The sequence below is a fragment of the Abrus precatorius genome, unplaced genomic scaffold (genome assembly GCF_003935025.1).
Source record: "Abrus precatorius isolate BTA unplaced genomic scaffold, Abrus_2018 Scaffold5, whole genome shotgun sequence".
Taxonomy (NCBI): Eukaryota; Viridiplantae; Streptophyta; class Magnoliopsida; order Fabales; family Fabaceae; genus Abrus; species Abrus precatorius.
The window spans coordinates 15,952,627-15,977,895 of NW_020874395.1; the positions used below are offsets into that span (position 1 = coordinate 15,952,627).

Genomic DNA, 25,269 nt, shown 5'->3' on the forward strand with positions numbered 1-25,269 from the left:
TTTATTATTTTAAAGTTAAAAATATCCATTTATTAGGTGCCTTATGTGAAAGATAAAATTTATATATTCACCTTACATCTTTAGTGTATTTGGAATTAGATTAACTACATATTAGGTTCACATTTGTAACAACACTATACCAGTAATAACTTATGTGTGAACATGAATTTGAGTACTTATCATGACATAGAATTGAAGTCTAGAGTTTGATACTTGTTGAGCTTATATCTTTTATTCACGTTTATTACCCCAAAAGACGTGCATGAAGAGGCATGCTAAAGATATAGTCCCTCTTGGCCAAGTGCATTGTCCATACTTCATGCATAAAGGTCTCTTGTGTGAGAAGAAATATTAAAAATATAATATAAAATCATTTATGCATATTCAATTAACAACTTACTTTTTAAAATATTTGATTTGTGACACAGTGAAGTTATATTTGATTAATAAGTTATTTTTGAACTTTGATGCTTAAATGAATATTAATTTTGGAATCCATGCCTATTCAATTGCAGTTACCATAATTCTGTGCTTACTTAAGTGATTTCCTTAGGAGTAGGGGAGAATTGAACTCTGAGTTGTACCCTTTTTAAAATATCAAACACTGACTTGAATTCCAATATACAGCCAAACAAGGGAAAAAAACTGGTGAGGATTCAGTTACATTTATGATCGGCAACAAGTGCAATAGTGTTGTCATATGCAACAAGAATCCTGTGACTCAATTTAAAAAGCTATTTGAATGGCTTGTTACTTGCCATCTTTTTAAATTATCTGATGGTACCAACTGACAGGTGTAAAATACAGACCAAGTTCAGTTAAAAGGGTGAAAACTTGAATTGATTGTAGATAGTGACTTATTTAGGGAAACACAAAATTAGGGGTAATTAATAAGAGCCTTATAAGAAAAAAAAATATTTCTTATGTCTCATCTATTTTTTGTTATTTCTTATGAGTTGCAAGACTTTCGGTTAAACTAATTAATTATGAATAAGATACCTGCATGAGAAATTAAACTTCAGATTAAAGTCACTAAAGTGAAACACAAAATGAATATTCTAATTAAACCTTTATTGTGTAATATTTTGCAGATACTTAAAAGCACTATTACTACTAGGTGATGTTTGATAATAAAGGACTTCAGCCGGCAAATTCCCCGTGGTATGTTGCTAATTGTTTAAGGACTTTGGTTGGTGGATTAATATTTAGCTATTTGTTACTATTTATTATTGAATACATGATCTGCAAAATGACTTAACTTTATCAGATTTATAGGTATGAATAAATATTGTTCAAAGCTTTTTTACTGTATGTGACAACATGCAATCAGGAGTATTCCAACATTAAAGATAGGTGGGGTTATATATGCCTTTCAACAAATGCAATACGTAATAACAGTTGCCATCTTTTTTATTATTATTATTATTATTATTATTATTATTACAAGTGGTACAGAATACACATATTCATATGAGGTGTATGAATTAGTAATATGTAGATGAACTGAAAAGGAGTTAAAGACAATTTTGAGTTTGAGTACTAAATGTTAAATATTTGGTAAAATAACGTTTATAATGATTTTATTTAACTCAAATAAAATTACTTTTAGCAGAGACAAAAGAGAAAAAAAACAGTCAAGGCCCTGTGTGAAACAAGAATACAAAATTAATTATCACAAGATGATAATTGCTTAGATATGAGACAAATAATCAAATTTTAAGAAAAATAATCACTTCACATTATCATTAGATCTTGAGATTTTAGTAATTGGTTGTCAAATAAGTTATATGCCGGCAGACTTTAGTGGAAGCGTAGGGACAAGTGTGGATCTTTAATTAGGAATTAATTGTAAGAATTTGACTAACAACCGAATGTTTAAACAATTAGAATACTGTTATTATTATTATATTTATATTTATTACACACGCAATTTGTGTTTATTCATAATTCAATTTCCATTTAACATAAAAACATTTAATAGAAGCCTTTTTTGTCGTTTATATGAACCATCTGCATCTGCACTTTTTTTTTTCTATATATTTTTGGTACATGCTTCTCCCGTATTTTACGACACTTTATTGGTCAAACTACGCGACAAAAGATAATAAAATCTCTGATTCACATAGCATGACGAAAGAGTTCTCATTTTTTTTTAATTTATATATATATATTGCTTATCACATTTAAATTTTGTTTTCCCTCTTGTCTTATCTCTCTTTTTTCTATGAATATAAACACCCTCTTGTTGAGGGTGGAATAATTACCTTATTTAGAGAAATACGACTTTGGAGGCAAGGTTGAATTTAATAATTATACTAAATGTAATACAAAAATATATTTTTTTGTGAATAACTAAGCTAGCATTTCGCATACCCCAGGTGTCATCTTATAAAGACAATGGTTTACGTAAGAGTTATGACAGCAATTAACTATTTTATAACCTTAATTAATTGTCCCTAGCTGACCCATCTGTGTCTTCAAAACAGTAACTGTTTTGATGACTAGGATATAACTTCTAGCCTTATTATTTGTTTATTGAAAAAAGTGAGTAATAAAAACACCCTTTTTATGGTAAAAAATATTTGAAAAAACAATGCGTGATAACTTTGAAGAAAGAAGAAAGAAAGTTCTAAAATTTTGGTTTTCATGAACTAGTTTGCGTGGAGGCATTTTCCACTCTGTGACTAACTTTGGTGCTTTTGAAACAACAGGCTTTGGCTTTGCTTCTTTCTGCAACATTGTGTACGACCAAAGCTATTTGCTTCCATTTATCACATTCATAATCTTTCAACGATCTTCTTGTCTCAACAGCACAACGTACCCATTAAACAATTCAGAGCAACACACACTGTGTTGCTACTTGCTACCCTTCTCACTCTCAAACAAAGTCAATGCAATGCACCCACTGTGCTGCTCCCCCCATTTGGATCTGAGTCTCTTGCACCTCATTCCCTTGGATGAAGCTCCTCAAAACCTCGAAAGTAGCATTTTTTTAATGTTCTCATGAGTTTTTCATCTTGGTTTGGGATTGGTGCTGCTGAAAATGATGAAAAGCTGAAAAGGAAAACAAGGGTAAGTGTTGCATGAAACCGTGATTTTGATTTGTGTGTGTGTGTGTGCACTTTTGGTTTTAACTGTTGAATTTTGACTTCTGTGTTGTGAGTTTTGAAGATAAAATTGGTGTCATCAACTTGACGAACAGAAAAAAAAAGAGTATATTTTTGTGATCTGAAAAAGAAAAAATGAACTGTGAATCACAAAATTGCTTCCCCTTGCCAATAAATTCATGAAAATTATGATTATGTGTGATAAAAGTTCGAGTTTTTGGCATCGTTTCAAGTTGTGTCCTTTCTGATTTCAGTGGAGAATTACATAAAGATCTCCAAGTCTCTTTCTGTGCTTGCTTCAGGAATCTAATTGAAAACATGCAAATAGCTCAATTTTGAAAATTCGAGTGTGCCATTGATCGGGACTTTTTGTTTGTTTCTATGTTGATCTATTTTCTGTGTTTTAGATGGAATTGTTGTTCTGACGGGGACTGATTAATTAATTGCATGTTTTTCAGTGGGACATCAAACAAGCATTATTTTTGTCTGATGTAGACAAAGTGTGAGATCCAAGAGGACAAGACCATGTAAGTATTGTATGAGATTTTAATAGCAAATTTTAATTTGTTGTTTATTTAGGTTGTTAGAATATTATTAGTCTCTCAGTTTGTTGATGAAATTTCTGTGACAGAATATCCCTTTCAAGACTCAGTCATGTATAGACCATTCATGACATGCGATGATCCAAAAGGAGTTGTTGAGTGTGGGGCTATAAGGAAATTCAGGACCAGTTCTCATAAAATGAAGGACAAGACAAAATCACGGAAGACGGCTGAGACATCATTGGCAAACAAAACAGACAAAGAGAAGGTTTCAGAAGGGTCCATAGAAAGGTCTTTTGATCCATCATCCTTGCAGCTCATGGAGGTGTCTAGAGGAGCTCAAAGGTTGAACAACATGATTGATTCTTGGTCTAAGGGTCTGAGGTATGATGGAAGTTCTGAAGATATTGCAAAAGATTTGTTGAAGGGAGCTCTTGATCTTCAAGAATCTCTATTGATGCTGCGAAAGGTGCAAGAAGCTTCACAACATGTGGCTTATATGAAGAGAAAACAAAAGGAGAAAGCTGAAAGAGGCAGAATTGATGCAAAGGTGATTGATAGAACAGCACATTGTAATCAATTTGGTGAACAAAGTTGTCCAATGGGATTTCAAAGACCATGGACTTCAGCCGATGGTTCTTCTAGTAGTTGCACTGAGGAACTTAAGAAAGTGATTAAGGAGAGTCTGGTTGAGCAAAATCTATTGGCAACCACTGAAAGATTGGATTCAACTTCAGCATTTCACTCTACAAACTCAAGCCAATCTTCTGGTCTTTGGAATGATAGGCTTTCTGATTCTTCATTTTCACCAACAACTTCAAGGAAGGAAAGAGTACCCAATTTGGTTGCAAAGTTGATGGGCTTAGAAGAAGCCTCCTCAAGATCATTTCCAGCTGTTATGCAGAAACAGTTGGAGAGTCAAAAAATTCTGAATCAGAAGAGGCCTATATTTGAGATAGATATGCCCAAGGTGGGAAAAAACGTTGAGAAGGTTAATCCAGAACAAAAGAAGACCCTGAAAGAAATTCTTGAGACTACTCATTTCAGTGGACTTCTGAAGAAGAATTCAGTCAGAAAGCCTCAGTTTCATGTTCATCATTCCAGTGATCCTCATTGCAAACAGTTCAATGATTTACCTCCTATTGTGGTTATGAAACCTCGATGTGCTCCATATCAGGGATTTGTGAAAAATTATGAGCCTGTTGTTCATCCAGAAGAGTTATCCCTTAGAAATCTAAAAGCAAAAGCAGTTCCTTCCAAAACTATCAAACACAGAGAAGGTTCAACCACCAACATAGTGAAAGAAAAGGAAGAACATGTATCCAAAAGGCTTACCAAAGAGGAAAGAACTAAGCTCATCAAGGAGGTTGTGGAGCTGGAGGCAAAAGAAATCAAGCCTATTGAAAATGAGAAGGCTCCAGGAGCTAAGGTAAAACTGTATAGTCATATCAGTCACAAATCACAGGAAAATGAAACTCTTGATAAAAAAGCTAAGGTAAAGACCATTACCATTAGCAGAAAGGTGCCAGAGAAGGAGGTCTCAAAACCAAAAGTTGTGACAAAATCTCAAGAGCAAGGAGAAATCAGCTCTACAAGTACAAGGTTGAGGAAGCCACAAAGTGGGTCCAGAATTGACAAGAATGAGAATCCCAGCAGGAAGAGCACTGCTTCAAATTCAAACACCATCTCAAAATCAAAGAGTCAAAAAGTTAATAATTCCAAGGAACATAGAAAGAATCAGATGAAGAAGCAAAGGTCTGTTGCTGAGCCTGAAGCAGCCAAACCAGTTGTAAGTCTACTTTTTATTCTCATTGATTGGCTCTACGGAATATAGCAGTGTTTGAACTATCTTCTAGAATTTGAGTTTGGTCAATCTGAATTTTAATTCATCATTCTTCTGAACTGGTTGAACAGTTAGGACAAGAAGAAGAAGCAAAGAGTGTTAATGTTTCTAGCAAAGATGATTGCCCTGAGATTAGAATAATCACTACAATAACCGATGATCTCACCATGAAGCATGAAGAAGTAGATTCATCTGCAAATAAGATTAGAGGTAAATTTCTCTCCAGCTATCATCACTGGCACTACATAGTAAAGTTAAATGATTAGATAATGAGAGGTTATGCATGGAATATTTTTAAGGAAAGAAGATGGATAACATCACATATATCATTTCATTGAGAATTCATCATAAGCTTCTTCATGAGCCATGACATAACAAAGTACTTTTTACATGACTTATATCTCCCTTTTTGTTACATTGCAGAAAATTGTGGTCAAAGCCAGAGTTCTTCAGGTGATGATACTTTGATGCTAAAGTCTGAACATGAAAATGATGCCACCCCTTCTGAAGAAGCTCATGACAGCACCACCAATATCAGTGAAACCTTTTGCAAACCTGAGAAAGACAATTCTGAGCTGAAAAATTTGCTTCTAACAAGTCGATCATTTATTGGCCACGCAGAGGGGCTCTTCAACCTTGATGTGGATTGTCCTAAGATCCTACCAAGAAGTGAAACCAAGGAAATAGCCAATCTCAAACTCTATTTGGATTGTGCAAATGAACTCACCGAGTGTAAAAGTCTTCAGAAGTCACAAGCAGTTCACCCTTTATCACTAACTTGTCCAGGGAAATCAAGTTTACACATCTCTTTAGGTAGGTTGGTTGATGAAGTCTATAATGCAATTGACAATTTGACATCTTACAGTGAAAACACTGGGAACAAACTTGCTACAGATAATAATATCTATGCAATGATGGGGAGAGATATAAAGAGCAACAATGGACTTATAAATGGAATATGGAACTGGGGTTGGAGGCGTGGATTTTCTGCTGATGAAGCTGAGCAAGTTGTTAATGAAGTAGAGAACTTAGTTTTAAGTGGATTGATTGAGGAGGTAATTGTAAATTTATGATTACAGATTTTGAGACAAATTGATACACAGCCTTTCGACATCAGCATCTTCCCCTTGTATATAAAGAGCTGAATGCATAATATTGCTATGAAAAGTGCTTGTTTAAGAATAGCACTCAAACTTTTGGGTTAATCTATAATGCATTCTAATTTTGGGCCTTCCATGCTAATTAATAATTCCCAGCAATTGAAAAATGTACAAAAGAGATGGGAATCATAGATAAACTTTCACCAACTACAATTTATCAGGAAAATGAGGGGTTTGGTTCCAACCCCAATTGAAACTAATTAAAAATACAGATTCAGTTGTGTTGAGTTTTTTTTTTTTTTTTTCTCTTTTCAATCAGATCAAATAATCTGAACCAATCAATTAGCACAAATAATTACTTTTTTAAGTTGACTTTTACATTTTTCTCTTGGGCCGATTTATTTGAACTTGCTTGGTAAATTTAGAGTAAGACTTGACCAAACGTAGGTTAAAAACTTGAATTTGTATTTGAAAAACTGAATTTTTTTTCTCTAGTATAAAAATTGCATGTTAATGATTTGTTTTTCTTAAAAAAGGAGTTCATGGACTGCTCGCTTGATTAGAAACTCACAAAGGACTATACATGAGTTAATTTTTCAACCTTAAACTAAATTGCCAGGCCCACCAACATAGATTGGTTTAGGTAATATATGTTTGATGTTTTTAAGATATGAGATTAAATCTGGTGTATAAAAAGAATCTTGGTTGGTTGGAAGTACTAATTTTACTCTAGGTGGATATTTTTTGCTCAAGATTATTTTATGTAAAAAATACTTGTACTTAAATTTTTTTTAAAAAACCAGAACTTTTTTTGGTAAAATAAAAAGAACCCATTCTTGATTCCAAGCTGGCCGTTTTTCTCAAATGCTATTTTTAACAAATTTATGCATCAGTGTTGTAATTTGCTATAGTTAAAAATAATTTTTTTTATTTAGACTACATGTATCTTTTATTAAAAAATTATTATTTAAACTAAATAAAAATATTATAAATAACAAAGTTTTCTTTCTTAATGTAAGATATCTAAAAACTTGAAGTCAAGATCATTAAATTAAATAACCCCACATACCAGTTGATAAATAAGTAATTTTATAAATATATTAACAAAAATATATAAGGTTCTATCCTACATCCTCAATTTAGGAAAAATTTGATAAAATAAAAGGTAATTCGTTTTATCAAGTTTCATTCCATTTACTTATAAATTAGGTAACTTAAACAATGAAATTGGTTAAAATTTTACTCTATCTCCTTCGTCAACTCAAAAAAAAATTAAAAATAGTAGGACATTTATTAATAAACTATTTCAATAATTTTAATTTGCTAAATTTAGTGAGAAGTGAAATGATGGTGGAAAACTTTAATGAAGAAAATTATAAAAAAAATGTTTCCATGCTCTGTTATTAAAGAGAAATTATTTGACCTTTATTTGTTTATTTTAAATGATATATTGAAATATGTTAATTATTAATATATCAAATTATTTATTAAATAAAATTCCAAAAATTCAATATTCATAATAATTTATAAATTTTAAAAATAAAAATTTTAATATGTCAAATATAAATTAATATTTTTTACACCTTAAAGATTTCTCTCAACTGATAGTCAAAGTTAAATGCTTGTTGAAGTTAAATATTATTAAATTAAACTTTATTTCTCCGTTCAAGCTTAAAGATTTAGATATTTGTTAACTGTGTCTGAATTTATTAATCACACACCAGTGTCTCCTTACAAAAAAACCTGTTTTGACAATTTAATGGCTTTTTTGTTAGATATAAAATAAAACAACAGCACACAATGTCCAAGTTACACTAAAGAGGGTCAAATGTTGATGCAGAATCAAGTGTATTGATTTCCAAACTACCAGAGAGTGTTACCAAACTGTGTTTATTAAGATAAAAAGAAATCACAGGCATTAAAGATAAATAAATGATGAAAGGGATGAAACACAAACAGCATTTTATAATTGAACGAATATAAAATATAATAGCTCTAATTAATGAAGTAAAAAAGGACACCCTTCAACATCCATTTCCTAGAAGTACATATCTCTTGATTCTCTTCCATACTATATAACATACATATTCTACTCATACATGAAAATTCAATTCAAAAAGAAGATCCCAAATGTAAAAATCAAGAGGGGACCCCCTTGTAGATTAGAAAGTTGAGGGTCTCCAAAGCAAAGTAAATGAAAGTCCCTGGTGAATGACTGAAAAAGCACCCAAAATTGGAACCCACTACACACTGCCACCCACTTCCATACATCTTATCAAACTCCTGAAAAAATCAAAGTACAAATACAAACCCATTTAATTAATAGGAATATAAATTAAACCCATCAAGCAAATTAACATCAAGACCACATTTTAGCCAAAAAGAAAAAGAAAAATTAAAAATGATGTACCTTCTTGATGTATCCTGCAATAGATATGCAATCATAAACATCATACAGATCAAGGGCGTGAGAAGCAAATGACATGGCTTGGATTTGCATCTTCAAGGGCATGTCTGTTTCTTTCACCACAGCTTTTCCTTCCAACATCGTCTCTTAGAAAAACCAAAGATGGATGATTCCCGAATCTCTCTCTCTTTGTTGTTCTATAGATATAAAAGGTTATGTGGCAAAAGATTGTGTAAGAATCAATGGCTGAGATTCTGAAAGAATTCCTTTGTCAACAATGATACATTTGGAATTGAGTGAGTGAATGAGGAAAGTGGCAAAGCATTCAGAATGGCACGTAACCTGACACTATATTGTCTCCATTTGTATGTGTCTAATCCCTTTTCTTAATTTTTATGCCTTCCTCCATTCACTAATAATTAATCTCATTTGATTCAAACTTCAAAGTTGAAAGTGCAAAATTCATTGAACTATAAAAATTATATTTTCCAAAGTTCATTTTAAAAAAATATACGAAATTATTTGACCAATGGAAAAGGTGTTATTACTAATTCTCTTGACGTGTTTCTTTCGATTAGATCGTGCTAGAATAAGCATTTGTTTAACGAGAGCTCTAATTTCATAGACAGAAAAATTGACTGGTGCTTGAAGCAGCAAATGTTGATGATACCTTGACAATTGAAAAAGTCACAACCTACGAATTTTCAAAAGGCATTCTAGTCTATTCAGTCATTTGTTTACATGTCTGAATTTTTCTTTAGTTTTAGAGACAAAAAAAAAGGCATTTTATTCCATTTTTCCCTTTCTAATGAAAGTGAAATTTAATACATTTCCATAGCCATAATAAATAATCTTACCAGTGACTTGCTAAGAATGATTTTTTATTTTTAGCAAAAAAAGTGTGTTATTCCAACAAGGAACAATGGCTGAAGGGAGCAGAACTGGGATCCTTATAATGTCTGAAGTTTTGTCTTTGAATCAATTACAGAAGAAATTGTTGGGTGGTTCGAAACCATGCACTTTCAGCTACTTCATAGCTTATTAATGTTTATTTTTTTACAATATATATATATATAATTTTTATTAGTTAAGACCATAGTGTTTAAAGGATTATAATTTTATTTTTTTTCCAATTATGGAACTCAAATTCCTTTCTGGAGTGCATGTCACGTGTCATAGAGCAACTTGCTTAATTATGCGAATAGAATAAGGTTGTCTCTACGTTCAATGGCCTCCTCAAGACCCAACCATACCATTGAAGCCAACACTAATTGACTAATCACTAACCTTCTAAGACTCAACTTTTTGGTGAATTTTATCACTTGGCAAACTTAAATTGGGTAATGTCTTATCCCTGTCTTTATTCATGAAATTTGTGGGTCAAAAAATTTTTTTTTTCATAAAAATTGTCACTTTTTATTTTTAAATTTCTATTTATTTTTAATTTTGTTGGGAGAACCTTATTTCCATGACAAAAAAGATTCTACAACTTTTTTTAAAAATAATAAACATCTTATTAGTACCATGTGAACTAAATTACTTAACTTAGTATCTTGTTTAAGTATGAATTTATTAAAACTCAAACTCAAAATTACAAAATAAGTTTCTATTTAATATTATTAAAATTACAAGATTTAATGTATTAGTAAAAAAATTTATAATTTTAATTAAGTTATTTATTTATTATTTTTTATTACATGTTTATTTTGTTTTATATAATAAAAACTATTTAAAATGTGACCCTGATTATCGATAAGCAGTAATATGACAAGCATGTAATCATATCATGTTGGTAACCATTGTGAAATGATATAATTATCTAGAAATAGAAACTTTGTAATGACATTTTCACTATATTAAATTTTATCTATTAAAATTATATTAATAAATATTATATTCTATTAAATAATATATTTAAATGATTGGATTTAAAGACACACTTTAGAGGATATAAATCCATAGTTATCTACACTCAGTTTATGAGTTTATGACATTCAAATAAAGAACCTTTCTTTTCATGTTATCTTTTAATTTTTTCTTTCTTTCTTCTCTTCTCTTGCCAAACTCTAATACAAAACTCTGGATACCATATCAGTATACAATGATGGTATGAATTATTTTATAAAATTTATAATTTATAAAGATTAAATTAATAAAAAATAAAATAAAATTATATTTTCAACTTTGAATTAACTCTAGAATATGATATAATTTGTTAATAATCTACTAAATTAATTTTTCATAAATGACTTAAGAAAATTTATTTCTTCTTCCATTCAATTATTTTAGCAAGTTTTAATTTTAATAGAGTTTAAAATCATTATTGATAGATTCTTTTTAGAAGTAATGTTAATTTTATAAGTATTTAATTATATTTAATTTTTATTCAACTAGTGCTTTAAAGTAATATTTATCCAAAATTAAAATATAACAAATAATTTATTAGATACTATGATAATCTTAAGTCAAAGAAAGTTTTATATTTCTTCTTAAAAAAATTTTATTGATAATTTAAAATAATATTAACCATAAAAAATTATTAGATTGAGTTAGTTTAATAATTATCTCTATGTGTATCAATATTTTATTTGTATCCGGATTATTCAATGAATATTATCACTAATCTATCTAGATTATTAATGTTTTATTTTTAATAATCTAAGAATACTTTATAATTTTACTTAAAAATTTTATCGAATAAATTATTATATTAAAATAGTATATATATATATATATATATATATATATATATATATATATGATAAAAATGAAAATATTATTTTATTATTGTAACCAGAATAAAATATATGATAAAATGGGTGTTAGACGTACTAATTTATTGCCACTATAACATTCCTCTTCTTGTTCTGAAAGATAACGATAGGAATTTTATAGAGTATTTGGTATGCCATACGATTTGATGACTATTATAACGCCCACATTAAATTATTTTTTTCTTTTAGATTTTTGAATTACATTTACATGTGAATCTTTCCTAAACGAAGGAAGCTGAATAAAAAATAAAAGGGATGATAGATTAAAGATTCCATATTTATTTATCTACGTGTATGTTAACTAATCTACATAATACAGATTTATCTACTATATAGTTATTATATTACATATTAAAGATGTATATATATATTTTATATTATACATTTTTAATTTGTTATTTTTTCTATTTTCATGAACAATTCAAAAAAATCATATTATTTTTTATATTTGGTATTTGTATAAAATAATTAATTAATATAGTAACTTTTTTTAAATTTCTAAACAAGTATTTGAAACTCAAAATATTAAAATACTTTTTGATAATTTTTAATTATTATAAAATAGATTTTAAACAAGTTACAACGGTTGGTACGATGGATTTTAATTTTTGAAAATTAAACAAAATCTTTCTCCGTTTATTAGTTATTAGTAGGCTTGATTAACAAAACTAAGCCAATACACAGTTGAAATGCATTTATTTATTTAATAAATGTATTTAAATATATCCTGAAATTAGCAAATTTAGACTAATATAAGCCGCCCCATTTTTTTTTTTATAATGACATATATGTTTTATTGATATATATATTTGTACTAATGATATTCATTTAAAATCATTAATATAAGTACGATATTTTATTTATTAGGAAACATAAATATGTATTTAATAAAGACTAGCAAGAAATTGATTATCCTAAATCATGTTATCAAATCAAACAATACAATAACAATAGTTGGATTCCTTCTACTCATGTACAAATAGACAAAAGACAATGCTATTTTTGTTATTTATATATTGACTTTTCTTGTTGACCAGTCAGAGCAATAAAAGACTATATATTCATGTAAACAGAACCCACCATTTGTGTTATTTATTTATTTTGTTGAGCTATGGCCAAAACCAACAGGTGTGACTGCAGTGTCACTAGAAGGTGATGAAGAGGATCGTGTGGCAGTGACAGTTGATGATGTGAACATGGTTTGTTTGGCTAACTTGCTGAAGAAGAAGTTCAGCAGTGTCATAATCCTGTGAAAGATATGAACAAAAGAGCTGAAGAAAAGAAGAAAAGAAGAAGGAAGAAGGAAAAACAATGTTCCAAGTGTGATGGCGAGTGTGTCATCAGTTGTGTCAAGTGTGAGAGCCTCAAGTGCCATCAATGGTGAGTGCAAACCATGCCCTAATTGTCATGGCTTCAAGTGCCATGGTTGTAAACCTCCTTCACCGTGCTTCCGTCCGTGTCCTCCATGGTGCATCTGTTCCAAGTGCAATGTGCCCTATTATCCACCTTCTAACCTTTATCCTTGCCAGGGGTTTATGATCCATGCCCTGATAATACTTGCTACATTTTGTGTGAGTTAGCTAGCTAGTTTGCTATGCCTACACCAATCAATTTGATACCATAGTTTAATAAGTTGTTTGTAATCAGTAAGATTTTTATTGTAATCTCCACTCTTTAATTTTTCCCTTGCACACACATGCATAACATCTGCCCTTTTAATTCCTGAAAAGATGTCCAGATAAATGAAGAAAAATTTTGGAAGAAATTATTAAAAAAATTTATAATAAATGATATTTTAAAAAATTTAATATTTGACTAATGTTAATTCGTCGTGTAATTTATATCAGTATTTCAATCAATTAATGTCACCAAAATTTTTTCTAAGGAAAACTTTGTGATGGATGTAAAATTCCAATTCATAATTGATGACACCTCATTTATTTGATGTCGACCATAGACTACATGATGAACACTCTTTGGTGCAGGAAGACAAGTCTCAAAATAATACAGCTAATACATTATTTAGGTATTTGTTTCAAATAAAGTAATAAGTTGAAAATCATGAATTTCATTTTATGAATGCAGATAAAAGATTTTTTTTTTCATTAAAAATAGTAAATTACATGAATTTTTTTAGATTATTCTAACTTAACACATGTTGTTTAGTTCAAGTTTAAGTAAATACTTAAATATAATTTTATACAATTTAAACATAATTTTTTTATTAATTTACCTCAAGTATTTATTTATCTCATAAAATAACCCATTAAAACCCAACAACATGATTTAATGCTGAAATCAAATTTGTTCATAGCAAACAGAGACAAAGAAGCTAGAATTTTTTTTTTTCAATAAATACTAAACTAGAAATGTCAACTGAGTGTGACTTGAATACATAGTGTCACTGTGGGGAAGTACTCATATACAGATAGACTGGAAATATATTTTAAGAAAAAAAAATTATAAAACAAAAAAAAAAAAAGGAAAGAAAAAAAGAAGGAGAAGACCAACTGTGGATTGCATCTTCGGATTCTCCGAGGGACACACACAGCGAAGAAGCAGAAAGAAAGAGATTTTGTGTTTTGGATTAAAAACGGCGTCGCTTAATGGGTGATGAAAAATCCACCATGGCCATCACCACCAGAGACAGAGATCGAGAGCTTCTCATCCCCGTCGGCGAATCCGCCGCCGCCGCCGGCACCTCCTCCCCCAAACCCTCCTCATCGTCCTCTTCCCCGCACGATGCTGGCCGCGAGGTGATCTCTTCCTCTACCCCAGATTAGGGTTTTCATTCACCAATGCAATTCATTCTCGGTTTCTCTTTTTCTCCAATTCGCCCAATCTGGACTTTGTTGAATGTGTTAGTTTTGGGGATTTACTTGAAAGTTTCATTTTTTGACTTAGATTGGGATTTTTTTTACTTTGGGGTATTGATGAACTAGTTAGGAATGATACAAGCTTGAATGAATAATTGGGGGATCAGTGATTTGTTTTGATTTCGTAGCATTGATGAGCTCATGTTGTGAGGCACTAAGAAATTGGTTTGAAAATTAGGGATTAGAGAGAAGTGTCTACCTTCAACTACATTGCAGATTTAATTAGATGATAATCCGAGGTTATACCATTCATGAAATTGATTTCAGAATGGAAAGTGATAGCAAAATTAGCAAGTAAATGAAGCTTTCTAGTGCTAATTATAAATGGGACTATAATTTTTTTTATTTGAGTTGAAGAACTTTTGACACTTGTAAATTGAGGGCTTCAAATCCTAGGAGAGAGGGGGGGGGGGGGGAGATGCATTCATACATATATCAGAAGTGGTTTGTTTTTTGATCGTTGTGAATCCCAAATAAGAGTTATCCCACTCTTTTAGTTGCATATAAGAATTTTCTCTGCATTCATAACTATTTGTCTCACAGGTTGGTATTTGTTGTTTCCGTCGATTTTGTAGACTTTTTACAAAGTTGTTAGAAGCTGGGCATCAAAAAAGTTCATGACTGGATGGTGAGTAATTCTTTCTTCTATCCAATATCTTGATATTCAAGCATGGATATATGATTATGATATGTATTGTACATTCTTAAACATGATCATCTCCATTCTTGATACTTTTGTACACTTATGAGACAGGAAGAGTTCCAAATCCTAATCGCTTAATGAACAACACTAACTAATATATAGTCTTTTTTGACTATTCTCAATATAATTATCCCAAAAGTGTGTAACAATCTCATTGCAATCTCAGTACCTGATTTACATTATAAGGACAAGGTAATGGAGAAAAAGATAAAGGTTAAGTCATCAAAGATGATTTGATGAAGAGTGCTTGCAGCATAGAATGTTAGTTCTTTTCCAGTATTCACCTCTATGCTTGTACCCATCTAAGGTTTGCTGTATTATACTTCTGCCTCGTGGTTACCTATATTTGTGGGACCAGTTGTTGCTTTGGAATTTTGCAATTCATGAGTTCCTTTGTTTTTCCGTTGGTAAATTTGTGATACTGTGGTAACTCACTGCCTGTTCTTATGCAGTGTCATTCTCTTTCCACTTGCAATCACCTTCTATATAACATGGTGGTTTATTCATTTTGTGGATGGATTTTTCTCTCCAATATATGCTCAGCTTGGAATTGATATTTTTGGTAAGTGCTTATGCCTTCTGGTACCTCACTATTAACCTTTACTTCTGTAAAGATTGCATTTAACCATAATTTCTGCATCTCTGTGAATTGTGTCTTATTTTTTTTTTTTGGCATGTGTGTGTGTATTTTACATGAGACTCTTCTAAAAAGTATTGCTCCTTAGTATTTAGATTTCTTGGATGTATCTTTTAATAAATTTATATTCATAATATTTATTTATTTATTTTCTATTTTTTGGCATGGGGGAAGGGGGAATTACATATTGAAATGTACATACAATAGAGCAACAAAACAAATTCAATTGATTGTATTAAACTTGTTGACATTATCTGCTAATACCTTGGTCAGGTCTTGGATTCATAACTTCCATAACTTTCATCTTCTTGGTCGGGGTTTTCATGTCATCATGGTTGGGTGCATCTGTCCTGGGCCTTGGGGAGTGGTTTATCAAGCAAATGCCACTTGTTCGTCATATTTATAATGCCTCTAAGCAGATTAGTGCTGCAATCTCTCCAGGTGTGTTTTTGCTAACATCTTACTGTTAATTGTGATACTGACATGAGTTAAATATGTGGAAAAATTTTATGTTAACAAGTGTGCTGCTGCAGATCAAAATACACAAGCCTTCAAAGAAGTAGCCATCATTCGGCATCCACGTGTTGGTGAATATGCATTTGGATTCATAACCTCATCTGTTGTCCTACAGGTTTCTAAGCAACTTTAATGATTGTTAGCTTTTAAGTTCAGAACTTTTTTGTCCATCATTGCTTGAATTGGGGTTTCATTATGTATGCCCTGGTGTCACTATTTTCATTAGTAGTTTAATGTTGCTTTACTGTATTTTTAGTTATTTTCTGATGAAGCTGTGTCAGACTAGAAGGGAATAGTTTTGACTTTGTTTTTTGCTTCATACTTGCTGATAATATGCTAATTTATGTCTTGCTTGGTTGATATACAGGTTTATATGATCATGTATATCATGAATCATACAAAGCAAGTGTAGCTAATGCTTGATTGGCTTGGTTTGATAAATTATAGATTATTATTTTACCATGTGGCCATCTGTTTACAAACTAGAACTTATTGGATGTCCAACGCAATTGTCAGGGCTCCATATTGTTGCACCATTCCTTGCATCCATTATTCTTATTTTGTTGGTTGCCGTTTAGCACTTTATATTCTTTTTCAATTGTTCTGCCATATGTTCAACAAGTTTTTGGAAAGTTTCTATATGGATTAGCATTTGATGATTTTGAGTTTGATGAGACAGGTTTATTGTCAATATTTTAAGATCATTTACATGTGTTTATAAATGTGGTGTACATTATTAGATATTGAAATTAGTTATCATTTTACAGAACTATTCTGGAGACGAGGAGCTATGCTGCGTCTATGTTCCTACAAACCATCTTTATATTGGTGATATATTTCTTGTCAACACAAAAGATGTCATCAGGCCAAACTTATCAGTTCGTGAAGGAATTGGTAAGTGGTTCTTATTTTGTTAGTTACTCAGTCTCAAGTTATAGAAATCAAAGCAAGCACATATATTTATTTTGCACTATGTTTATGTTATGAAGATGGTTGGTTAATAATTATATTATATATGTCAAAGTTTGGGTAAAATATTAATGTGGTTCATAAAATTGGTCTCGCTTATCAATTTGCTCTTTGATATTACAAAAATGTACACAGTCCCTGATTTTAACAACCATCTTCAATCCCTAACATTATGAAAAGGCATACCTATTCCCCAAGTCTTGAGAACCGCTAATCAATTTGATCCATAATGTGCACTGGCGTCAAAGTTCAAATTGACTTGCATGCATTAGAGTCTCAAGGCTTAAATTGACAAAGAGTTGCTAAAGTAGGGATTATATTTGTTTCTTTAATAATGTCAGATCTAACTAGTTGGTGGTGTTAACCAAATTGTTATTTTTTGTTTGCGGACAAAATAGACTGATGGTACCAATTTCTGATCCTTCCCTGTTTCTGTTTTTACTGGTCCTGGTATATCTCTTGCTTGAAGACATAATAATGATGATAATAACAACATCTAATTCATTCCACTCTAGTTTCAACAAATGCTTGAATTTGTTTCAAAATTGCAGAAATTGTTGTTTCGGGAGGCATGTCAATGCCACAGATCCTATCCACGATTGATGCACGAGTCATACAAGGCGATATAAACAGAACCAACAGAAGCTGAGTGTGAAGGGTAGAGTTGTTGTTCATGTTTTAGTTCCTTGGTATCATATGAAGCCATCAGAATGACAATGCAACCATTGTGTTGGGCATGCAAGTATTAAATTTGCGTGATTGATTGCTGAGAAAGTGATAGACTCTGATGGCATGTGTAACATTCGTTTCTGTGCAAGAATGTAGAATTTAGCGTTTGTTTGACAGGCACACAAAATTCTATTCTCTGCTTGGAGTCACGAATTTTTACCTGTGTATAATCTACTGGTTGTACTTGTTATAGCAATTCAATTTTGTAGTGCTGATTGATTGATGATTTTCAACTTAATGCAGTGTTTCTATGCGGTTATCATTAACTAACCAACTATTCAAGATGCCACCAAAACTCGTTAGCTTACAATATAAGGTTTAGTTTGCTCAAAAGGCAAGTAAAAACTTTCATTGTGCTATAATTTTTGGTGTGCCTATATTATATTTAGTCTGATTAAAAACTGTGTATCAGTAGAGCATTTGCAACATTTGTAAAATTGGTGTATTTATAAATTTTGTTTGTTTTTTTTTAAAGAGTAAATAGTTTCCATTTATTGCAATTATAAAGAAGAGTTTACTTATGTTGTAATATTACCTTTTTTTTCTGAGAGAAACATTTAATAAAAAAACAGCTTTTACAGAAAACTTGCTGATTTTTTGTTCCTTTAAGGAGGGAGAAGAAGAGGAAAGGAGGGAGAAAAAGTAAAGTACATTGTGAAATATCAAATCTGCCTACTATTAACTAAACTGACTTCATAACTGTCCAAACAAATATTACATGTAGTCATGATTGTAGAAAAGGTGGTCTTTCTTTTGGTTTAAAAATTGAAAATGCGATAATTATTATAATTGGATCGAACTCATCAGTTCAATCAAATGGATAAAAACTGATAAGGTCATTAGTTTGGATAATTCAGAAAATTAGTTAAATTGATCAAGAATCTGATGAAATAAATAAAACTCAATCCAAAAAACTTCCTTGAATCAATTTTGTTTTAAATACTTCTTAATTTTTCACTCTAAATATTTTTAAATAAATAAAATTTTACATACGACATCTGCATATATATTGTTATTTATCTATATTATCAACATTTATTTTGTAAAACATGTAGTGTCTTTTTTATATTATTTGAAAATTTCACTTAACTTATTTTTATAATTTTATATCAGTTTATTATATAAAATTAATAATAAGTATTTTATTATTATTAATTTGACTCTAATTCAACTGTAACAACCATTAAATCATGAATTAAAACATTCACGAATTCAGCCTCATGTTTTTTTCAAATATTGTTTTTGTAGAATGAAGCCCAATTGAGAATTTTTGGGTACAAAGCCCACACACTAACTTTAATTGTTCTTATTTGAGGAAAGCAGGTCAACAAACGGCGTAACCTAAGAAAATTCTAGAGAAAAAGCCCAAATTACTTGACCCTACGCTTTAAAACCCTACCCCTCAATGCTTCAACCGCAGTGCTGCAATCGCTCGCTCAACCTAATTGCTTTCTAGGGTTTCTAATACCCTCTCCAAAGATCGCATTTTTATTCCAATCTTCGTTCCTTTGCATCTGGGGTTTTCGTTTACGCTTCTGAATTATCTGTTATGAACTTGTCTTTGTTTCTCAGTAGCTGAATCACAAAGGGGACAGTGACGATTTCGATGTAATTAAGGTCTCGTTCGTCGTAATTGGCCTCTTTGGGCCTTGCCGACCATCCTGATATATCACCACCCATATTCTGAGTCCCTTTCATTATCTAATTTTGTCTTAGGGTCGTAATTTTTCGTAGAAATATGTTTTTGTCTAACTTTTTCTTCTCCTTGTTCGTCGTATGTTGGCCAATGATTAAATGATTGAAAATTGACAAGCATATGTCTGAAGTTATTCATTGTAGACTAACCTAATCTTCTCTATGAGGCCAATATATGTTTTTTTTTTCTAATTTCCCATTTTTTAACGTTTTCTTAACTCATTGTTTATTAATTAATTTTTTTTATAAATTCTTGCTTCTTAGGAAAGATTAAAAGTCTTAGAAAGTGATCTCCACTTCAATTTCTAATTTTCTTTCTTATGATAATCCTTTAGTTGTTGTGAATGTATTGGTATATATTTGAATTTATTTATTGTTGGTGATGGTTTAAATGGGACTTCACGTCTGCCCCTTTAGCAGTGACACTGAGTGCCTTAGGGATGAACATGTCCCTCATATTCAATCTATCCATTTTAATCACTTTATCAGCTTTGCTTTTAATGCCTTGCTGATCATTATGGAATGGAAAATTGAATGTTTTATCATCACATTCATAATGTTATAAAATTGGCTATTTGTCATTATTAGTTACATAGTATACTTGTTGATCAGTTTTTCTTCTATGTTCTGAAAATTTTTCTCATATATTGCATGTTTTGTTTCCTTTTTGAATTACCATGTCATAGTTGTTGTCAGTGATGATATCATAAAAGGCTTGTTTCTCAAAAACATTCGCAGTGGCCACCTAAGAGCTTTCGCCTTCGCCAGGCTTGAGAGCTAATGCTGCTACAATCCTTCCTTGGATGTCTGAGACTTTGTTTATTTTGGTTGAAATAAAATTCCCAATTTGTTGATATTATGTGCCATATAATTTATGGTGTCATCATTGTTTGAACTCGTTTGATAGGAGAGATCATCTTGTGATTAGAATAACTATCACTCGATAATATTGTTTTCTTAATTTTGATAGCAAGCAAAAAAGTAGCAGTTTTTATTAAAATAAATTCATTGTGTTTTTTTTAATTAAATTCTTGCTATTATCTATTGTTTGAATTAATACTTGATGGTGAATTTAGTTCATTCGGATTAAAATGGCCAATGATGACAAATCCAAAGGCTTGTTTCTCAAAACATTCGCAGTGGCCGCCTGAGAGCTTTCGCCTCCGCCAGGCTTTGAGAGCTATTGCTGCTATCATCCTTCCTTGGATGTCTGAGGTCTAATATTGCTTTTTCCTAATTTTGACTAAGTATTAAAATTATGGTTTTACAAATATTTTTGAAATTTGATAAGTTTGTTAAATCCAAAATCACGTTATTCAGAATTTGAAGAACTATAGGTATTTAGAAGTCCATAAAGTAGTTTATTTGTAATTTCTGTTTTATATATTTTCATCTTAAGGGAAGAGTATTGTTGAACAAATTTAATTTGCACCCTCTCTTATCTATTATTTTTTCATTAATTATGCACTTTTAATCAAGTAAAAAGATAGACCATGGAAACTTAACGAAATAATAAACATAAAGGAAAAAACGCACAATTTATTATTAAAGTCAAAAGTGTGTAATTAATAATTTTAATGTGCACAATTTGGCAAAACGAGAAGCACCTAATCAGTTTTCAAATATAAAGCTAAGCAGTTCTTAATCACACTAGTTTATGCAAAAATCTAATACAGAGGATAACACAATTAAAAGAGAAACCTTTTTTTTATTGAAAAAGTGTAAATAATATCAAGAAAATTAAAAATGTAATAAATGTTATGTTTTTTTTTTATAAGCGGATCATTTGAAGTATTTCCGCAATATTTGATAAAATTCTTTTATATTACTAAATAAGTAGGGTTAAGTTCATAAATAAATTTATTTTGTACGATCAAAGTTACAATTACAGACTCCAACTGCATTCTGAGTTAAGTTTGATGTTCGAGCTCACCACTATCATGGATTCATGGTACCTTCTTTGCAAAAAAGAAAAAAGTCAATTAAAATTTGATTCAAGATGATATTCCAAGTATATCTCACAAAATAACTGATGTCATCGCGGTTTTATTGTTTAATTATTATTGTTATTTTTATCAATGATAGTTAGATTGAAGTCTCAAAAAGACAGTTTAAGGACACTTACATTTAAGAATGAAAGTAAAAACATTTTTAAAAGAACAATAATATAATGCTTCAAAAACAAAGCATAATAAAATATACCCTGTTTGCTCAAAATACTTACTGAACAAAATGTCCATTAGAAAATCAAGTGAAACAAGTAAAAAAATTGTTTTTCTCTTAAGATCAACTATGTCTTTGGAACCAAATAGGCCATTGTTAAGCAATTTTTTTTTATTGCAAATATCTTAACACAGTACAAAATACTTGAAACTGAAATTTGAGGAACTTAGAAGCATGTAAAGCATAATGGGTCATGTCAAAATCAGCCGACATGAACTCAAGCATAAAAAGAAGATGAAAAAAAGTTATCTTTATCGGTTGATGCATAGGGAGTGAGAGAACATGGAGGATGGAGATGAGAAAAAAGAAAAAAAAATTGTAAATGGTAACTTGAAAAAAAATAAGAGGAAAAGTAATTATAAATATGATCACTAATAAGGATAAATATCATCTATAGTAGAGAGTAAGGGCATGTTTAATTACTATTTTAAAAATAGTTTTCTGTTTTTAGAAATAAATTTTAGGACAAATTTATATTAAAATTTATTTTTAAAAATAAAACTGATTTCAAAATAGTAATCAAACATGCTTTAAGTTTGTAGCTAACACACAAGTTCTTCAAAGCTGTAGTCATAGATTATTAGTGAGTTTAACATTGTCAATGACCAAATCTCTTCACCAATGTCATTGTTCACACACTTTCACTTCACATGGCCTTTATAGCTATTCCTTTTTTATTTCCTCCATTTTACCTTTCCTTTTTCTTATCATGCTCAATATCAGCCAAATTGGTGAAATTTAACCCGAATTAATAAAAATTAGATAAAAGGAAGTGTAAAAAATTGTTTGAATTAGTTTTTTTAATTATTTTTTCAATTTTTTCTTAAATATTATTTAGGTAAATAAAGATTTATATATAATATATACACGAAGTTGTTATAACTGTTTATTATAAATTTTTTATATAGAAACATATAATGTATTTTTTATAATTTTATATTAATACCCTATTTAACATTTAAACGTATATCTTATTAATTTGACTCTAATTTAACTATAATTCAACCAATAAATGATAACATATATTAAGACCTTTACGAGTTTTCTTTTTCTGGAATGTTTTTGGTCAAATTTTTTTCAAATGAGGTGAACCACAGTTTAAAAAAGAAAGCCCAATTGTGTTTTTGGTGTATATGAAGCCTATTTGTTTTAATTGCTTTTATTTGCAAATGAATATTAACAATAAAAAAGATTTTAGAGTGGGCCTTGCTATGAAAATTCTAGTTCTAGAGAAAAGCCCAAAAGTTACTTCACTGTGCTCTTTAAAACCCTACCTCAAGCGCAGTGCTGCAATCACTCTCTCAACCTAATAGCTTTCTAGGGTTTGTAATTCTCTTCCCAGAGATCGCATTTATATTCCAATCTTCGTTCGTTTGCGTCTGGGGTTTTCGTTTACGCTTCTAAATTATCTCTTATGAACTTGTCTTTGTTTCTCAGCAGCTGAATCACAAAGGGGACAGTGACGATTTCGATGTAATTAAGGTCTCGTTCGTCGTAATTGGCCTCATTCGGCCTTGCCGACCATCCTGATATATCACCACCCATATTCTGAGTCCCTTTTTTTTTTCATCTAATTTTGTTTTAGGGTCTTAAGTTTCATAGAAATTTATGTTTTTGTTTAACTTTTTCTGCTCTTTGTTCGTCGTATGTTGGCCAATGATTAAATGATTGAAAATTGACAAACATATGTCTGAAGTTATTCATTGTAGACTAACCTAATCTTCTCTATGAGGCCAACCTTTTGAAGTTATTCATTGTAGACTAACCTAATCTTCTCTTGTTTTGGAGACCAATATTTGCTTTTCTTAAATTCCCACTTTCTTGGGTGTATTCATTATCCTTTTTTATTTTTTGTTAAGTTTTGAGAAATTCTTATACCTTATAAGTCATTTGCTTTCTTTGTTCCAATTTCAAAACGTTTTAGTTGGTATATATTTGAGTTTATGTTTTATTATATCATTTAATATTTATGGGACGTTCTGACCTTTTAACAGATGAATCAATGAACAACTCCCTGATATTGAATGGAAAATTTAATGTTTTATCTTCAAATTTGTAAATGGTAAAATTGACCATTGGTTTTAAGTGTACTAATATTAAGGACACGTTTAGTGATAGGGATATTGAGGAAAAATAGGGGTGGTATTTTTATTAGCCGGATTTCAGTTATATGGCTAATACATAAAACTATAACACAGATCAATTAGATAATATGAAATTTATATATTTGAAACAAATTTGTAGAGAAAAGAGAAAGAAATGATAAAATAGATTATATGACGAGAGATAGAGAGAATTGTATTTTTACTACATAAGTTTATAATATATATTTCATTTATTTTATATTAAAACTAACAATACTTTTATGTTTAGTATGAAACTTGATAAAATTCGTGTTAAGTTTTTATGTATATTTTTAATTAAAATAATTATATTAATTTTAATAAAAAGTGATTTTATAATTTAAGTAGAATTTTTTTTTATTATTATTTTATATTTATCTCATGTTAATTACACTATTTTAATATATATCAAACATATAATAAAATTAAAATTTATTTTATTTTTATATATATAATAGTCGCTTCCTATATCTTGTCAGTTTTTATTTTATCATATTTATCAAGAAGTTCTAAAATATATTCCTGAAATTATAGTTTTATCACTTTTGCAATAATTCGTGAATTTGAATTTAAAAGATAATCGTTGGTTTATATGTTATCTACGCAAAATTCAATAATTTTTGTTTCTTTATAGCCTCAGTTTTTTTTACCACATATTCTAGTTATTTACTATTCATTAAATCATGAAAAGTAGTAAAATTAACAACTGAGGGTAATATTCTTAATGTGTGTTTTTTTATTAAAGATATTTGATAGTTTTTATTATAAAAATATAGAATAAATAATTTTGATGATACAAGTTAATCATATAAAAAATAAATCTTACAAATATTAAGTATTGAGATCTCAAAATATTATATATACCAAAAGGAAACCAGTGAATATTCTAATTTTAGGAAAGAAATAGAACAAAATAAAAACGTATTTAAAATAAAGAAATATTATCATAATGAGCTGATAAAATGTATCGTGAATTGAATAATCTATCAATTACATACAGTGGTTGCAGCGTATAAATATGAAAA

General features: G+C 30.0%; 4 protein-coding genes and 5 non-coding genes across 9 annotated transcripts; 8 read left to right on the forward strand and 1 right to left on the reverse strand.

The window, feature by feature from the left end:
* The first annotated feature begins 2,654 nt into the window (after nt 1-2,654).
* On the forward strand, nt 2,655-6,693 carry LOC113867906. Its single transcript, XM_027503414.1, has 5 exons — nt 2,655-3,072; nt 3,566-3,634; nt 3,739-5,438; nt 5,564-5,702; nt 5,916-6,693. The coding sequence occupies exons 3-5, from the start codon at nt 3,762-3,764 to the stop codon at nt 6,563-6,565; spliced, it is 2,466 nt and encodes an 821-aa protein (XP_027359215.1). The 5' UTR covers nt 2,655-3,072; nt 3,566-3,634; nt 3,739-3,761; the 3' UTR covers nt 6,566-6,693.
* Nucleotides 6,694-8,731: 2,038 nt separating this feature from the next.
* LOC113868097 (dynein light chain LC6, flagellar outer arm-like) lies at nt 8,732-9,140 on the reverse strand. The gene is made up of 2 exons (XM_027503662.1): nt 9,003-9,140; nt 8,732-8,875 (listed from the first exon to the last, which is right to left on the reverse strand). The coding sequence occupies exons 1-2, from the start codon at nt 9,138-9,140 to the stop codon at nt 8,732-8,734; spliced, it is 282 nt and encodes a 93-aa protein (XP_027359463.1).
* Nucleotides 9,141-9,921: 781 nt separating this feature from the next.
* Nucleotides 9,922-13,353, forward strand: LOC113866800 (outer dense fiber protein 1-like). The gene is given in 4 exon segments (XM_027501599.1): nt 9,922-10,003; nt 12,902-13,022; nt 13,070-13,145; nt 13,147-13,353. Coding segments are annotated over 4 exon segments (486 nt in total).
* An 802-nt stretch (nt 13,354-14,155) lies between these two features.
* Nucleotides 14,156-18,674, forward strand: LOC113867424 (protein CONTINUOUS VASCULAR RING 1-like). The gene is made up of 7 exons (XM_027502744.1): nt 14,156-14,529; nt 15,225-15,277; nt 15,805-15,914; nt 16,263-16,430; nt 16,523-16,620; nt 17,273-17,399; nt 18,026-18,674. The coding sequence occupies exons 1-7, from the start codon at nt 14,380-14,382 to the stop codon at nt 18,121-18,123; spliced, it is 804 nt and encodes a 267-aa protein (XP_027358545.1). The 5' UTR covers nt 14,156-14,379; the 3' UTR covers nt 18,124-18,674.
* Nucleotides 18,675-19,792: 1,118 nt separating this feature from the next.
* LOC113868261 lies at nt 19,793-19,894 on the forward strand. Its single transcript, XR_003505281.1, has one exon. It is a non-coding gene; the product is annotated as a small nucleolar RNA Z43 (small nucleolar RNA).
* A 433-nt stretch (nt 19,895-20,327) lies between these two features.
* Nucleotides 20,328-20,431, forward strand: LOC113868263. Its single transcript, XR_003505283.1, has one exon. It is a non-coding gene; the product is annotated as a small nucleolar RNA snoR99 (small nucleolar RNA).
* Nucleotides 20,432-20,588: 157 nt separating this feature from the next.
* On the forward strand, nt 20,589-20,713 carry LOC113868276. Its single transcript, XR_003505297.1, has one exon. It is a non-coding gene; the product is annotated as a small nucleolar RNA SNORD14 (small nucleolar RNA).
* A 278-nt stretch (nt 20,714-20,991) lies between these two features.
* On the forward strand, nt 20,992-21,116 carry LOC113868275. Its single transcript, XR_003505296.1, has one exon. It is a non-coding gene; the product is annotated as a small nucleolar RNA SNORD14 (small nucleolar RNA).
* Nucleotides 21,117-23,575: 2,459 nt separating this feature from the next.
* LOC113868262 lies at nt 23,576-23,677 on the forward strand. The gene has a single exon (XR_003505282.1). It is a non-coding gene; the product is annotated as a small nucleolar RNA Z43 (small nucleolar RNA).
* Nucleotides 23,678-25,269: the final 1,592 nt, after the last annotated feature.

What these genes read in the sequence shown, in the direction of transcription:
- LOC113867906 (XM_027503414.1), top strand. Translation starts at nt 3,762, where the DNA reads ATGTATAGACCATTCATGACATGCGATGATCCAAAAGGAGTTGTTGAG. An exon ending in CTGAAGCAGCCAAACCAGTT is followed by an intron (nt 5,439 to 5,563) that starts GTAAGTCTACTT and finishes CTGGTTGAACAG; the next exon opens with TTAGGACAAGAAGAAGAAGC. An exon ending in ATCTGCAAATAAGATTAGAG is followed by an intron (nt 5,703 to 5,915) that starts GTAAATTTCTCT and finishes GTTACATTGCAG; the next exon opens with AAAATTGTGGTCAAAGCCAG.
- LOC113868097 (XM_027503662.1), bottom strand. Translation starts at nt 9,140, where the DNA reads ATGTTGGAAGGAAAAGCTGTGGTGAAAGAAACAGACATGCCCTTGAAG. An exon ending in TTGCAGGATACATCAAGAAG is followed by an intron (nt 8,876 to 9,002) that starts GTACATCATTTT and finishes TGATTTTTTCAG; the next exon opens with GAGTTTGATAAGATGTATGG.
- LOC113867424 (XM_027502744.1), top strand. Translation starts at nt 14,380, where the DNA reads ATGGGTGATGAAAAATCCACCATGGCCATCACCACCAGAGACAGAGAT. An exon ending in CGCACGATGCTGGCCGCGAG is followed by an intron (nt 14,530 to 15,224) that starts GTGATCTCTTCC and finishes TCGATTTTGTAG; the next exon opens with ACTTTTTACAAAGTTGTTAG. An exon ending in AAAAAGTTCATGACTGGATG is followed by an intron (nt 15,278 to 15,804) that starts GTGAGTAATTCT and finishes GTTCTTATGCAG; the next exon opens with TGTCATTCTCTTTCCACTTG.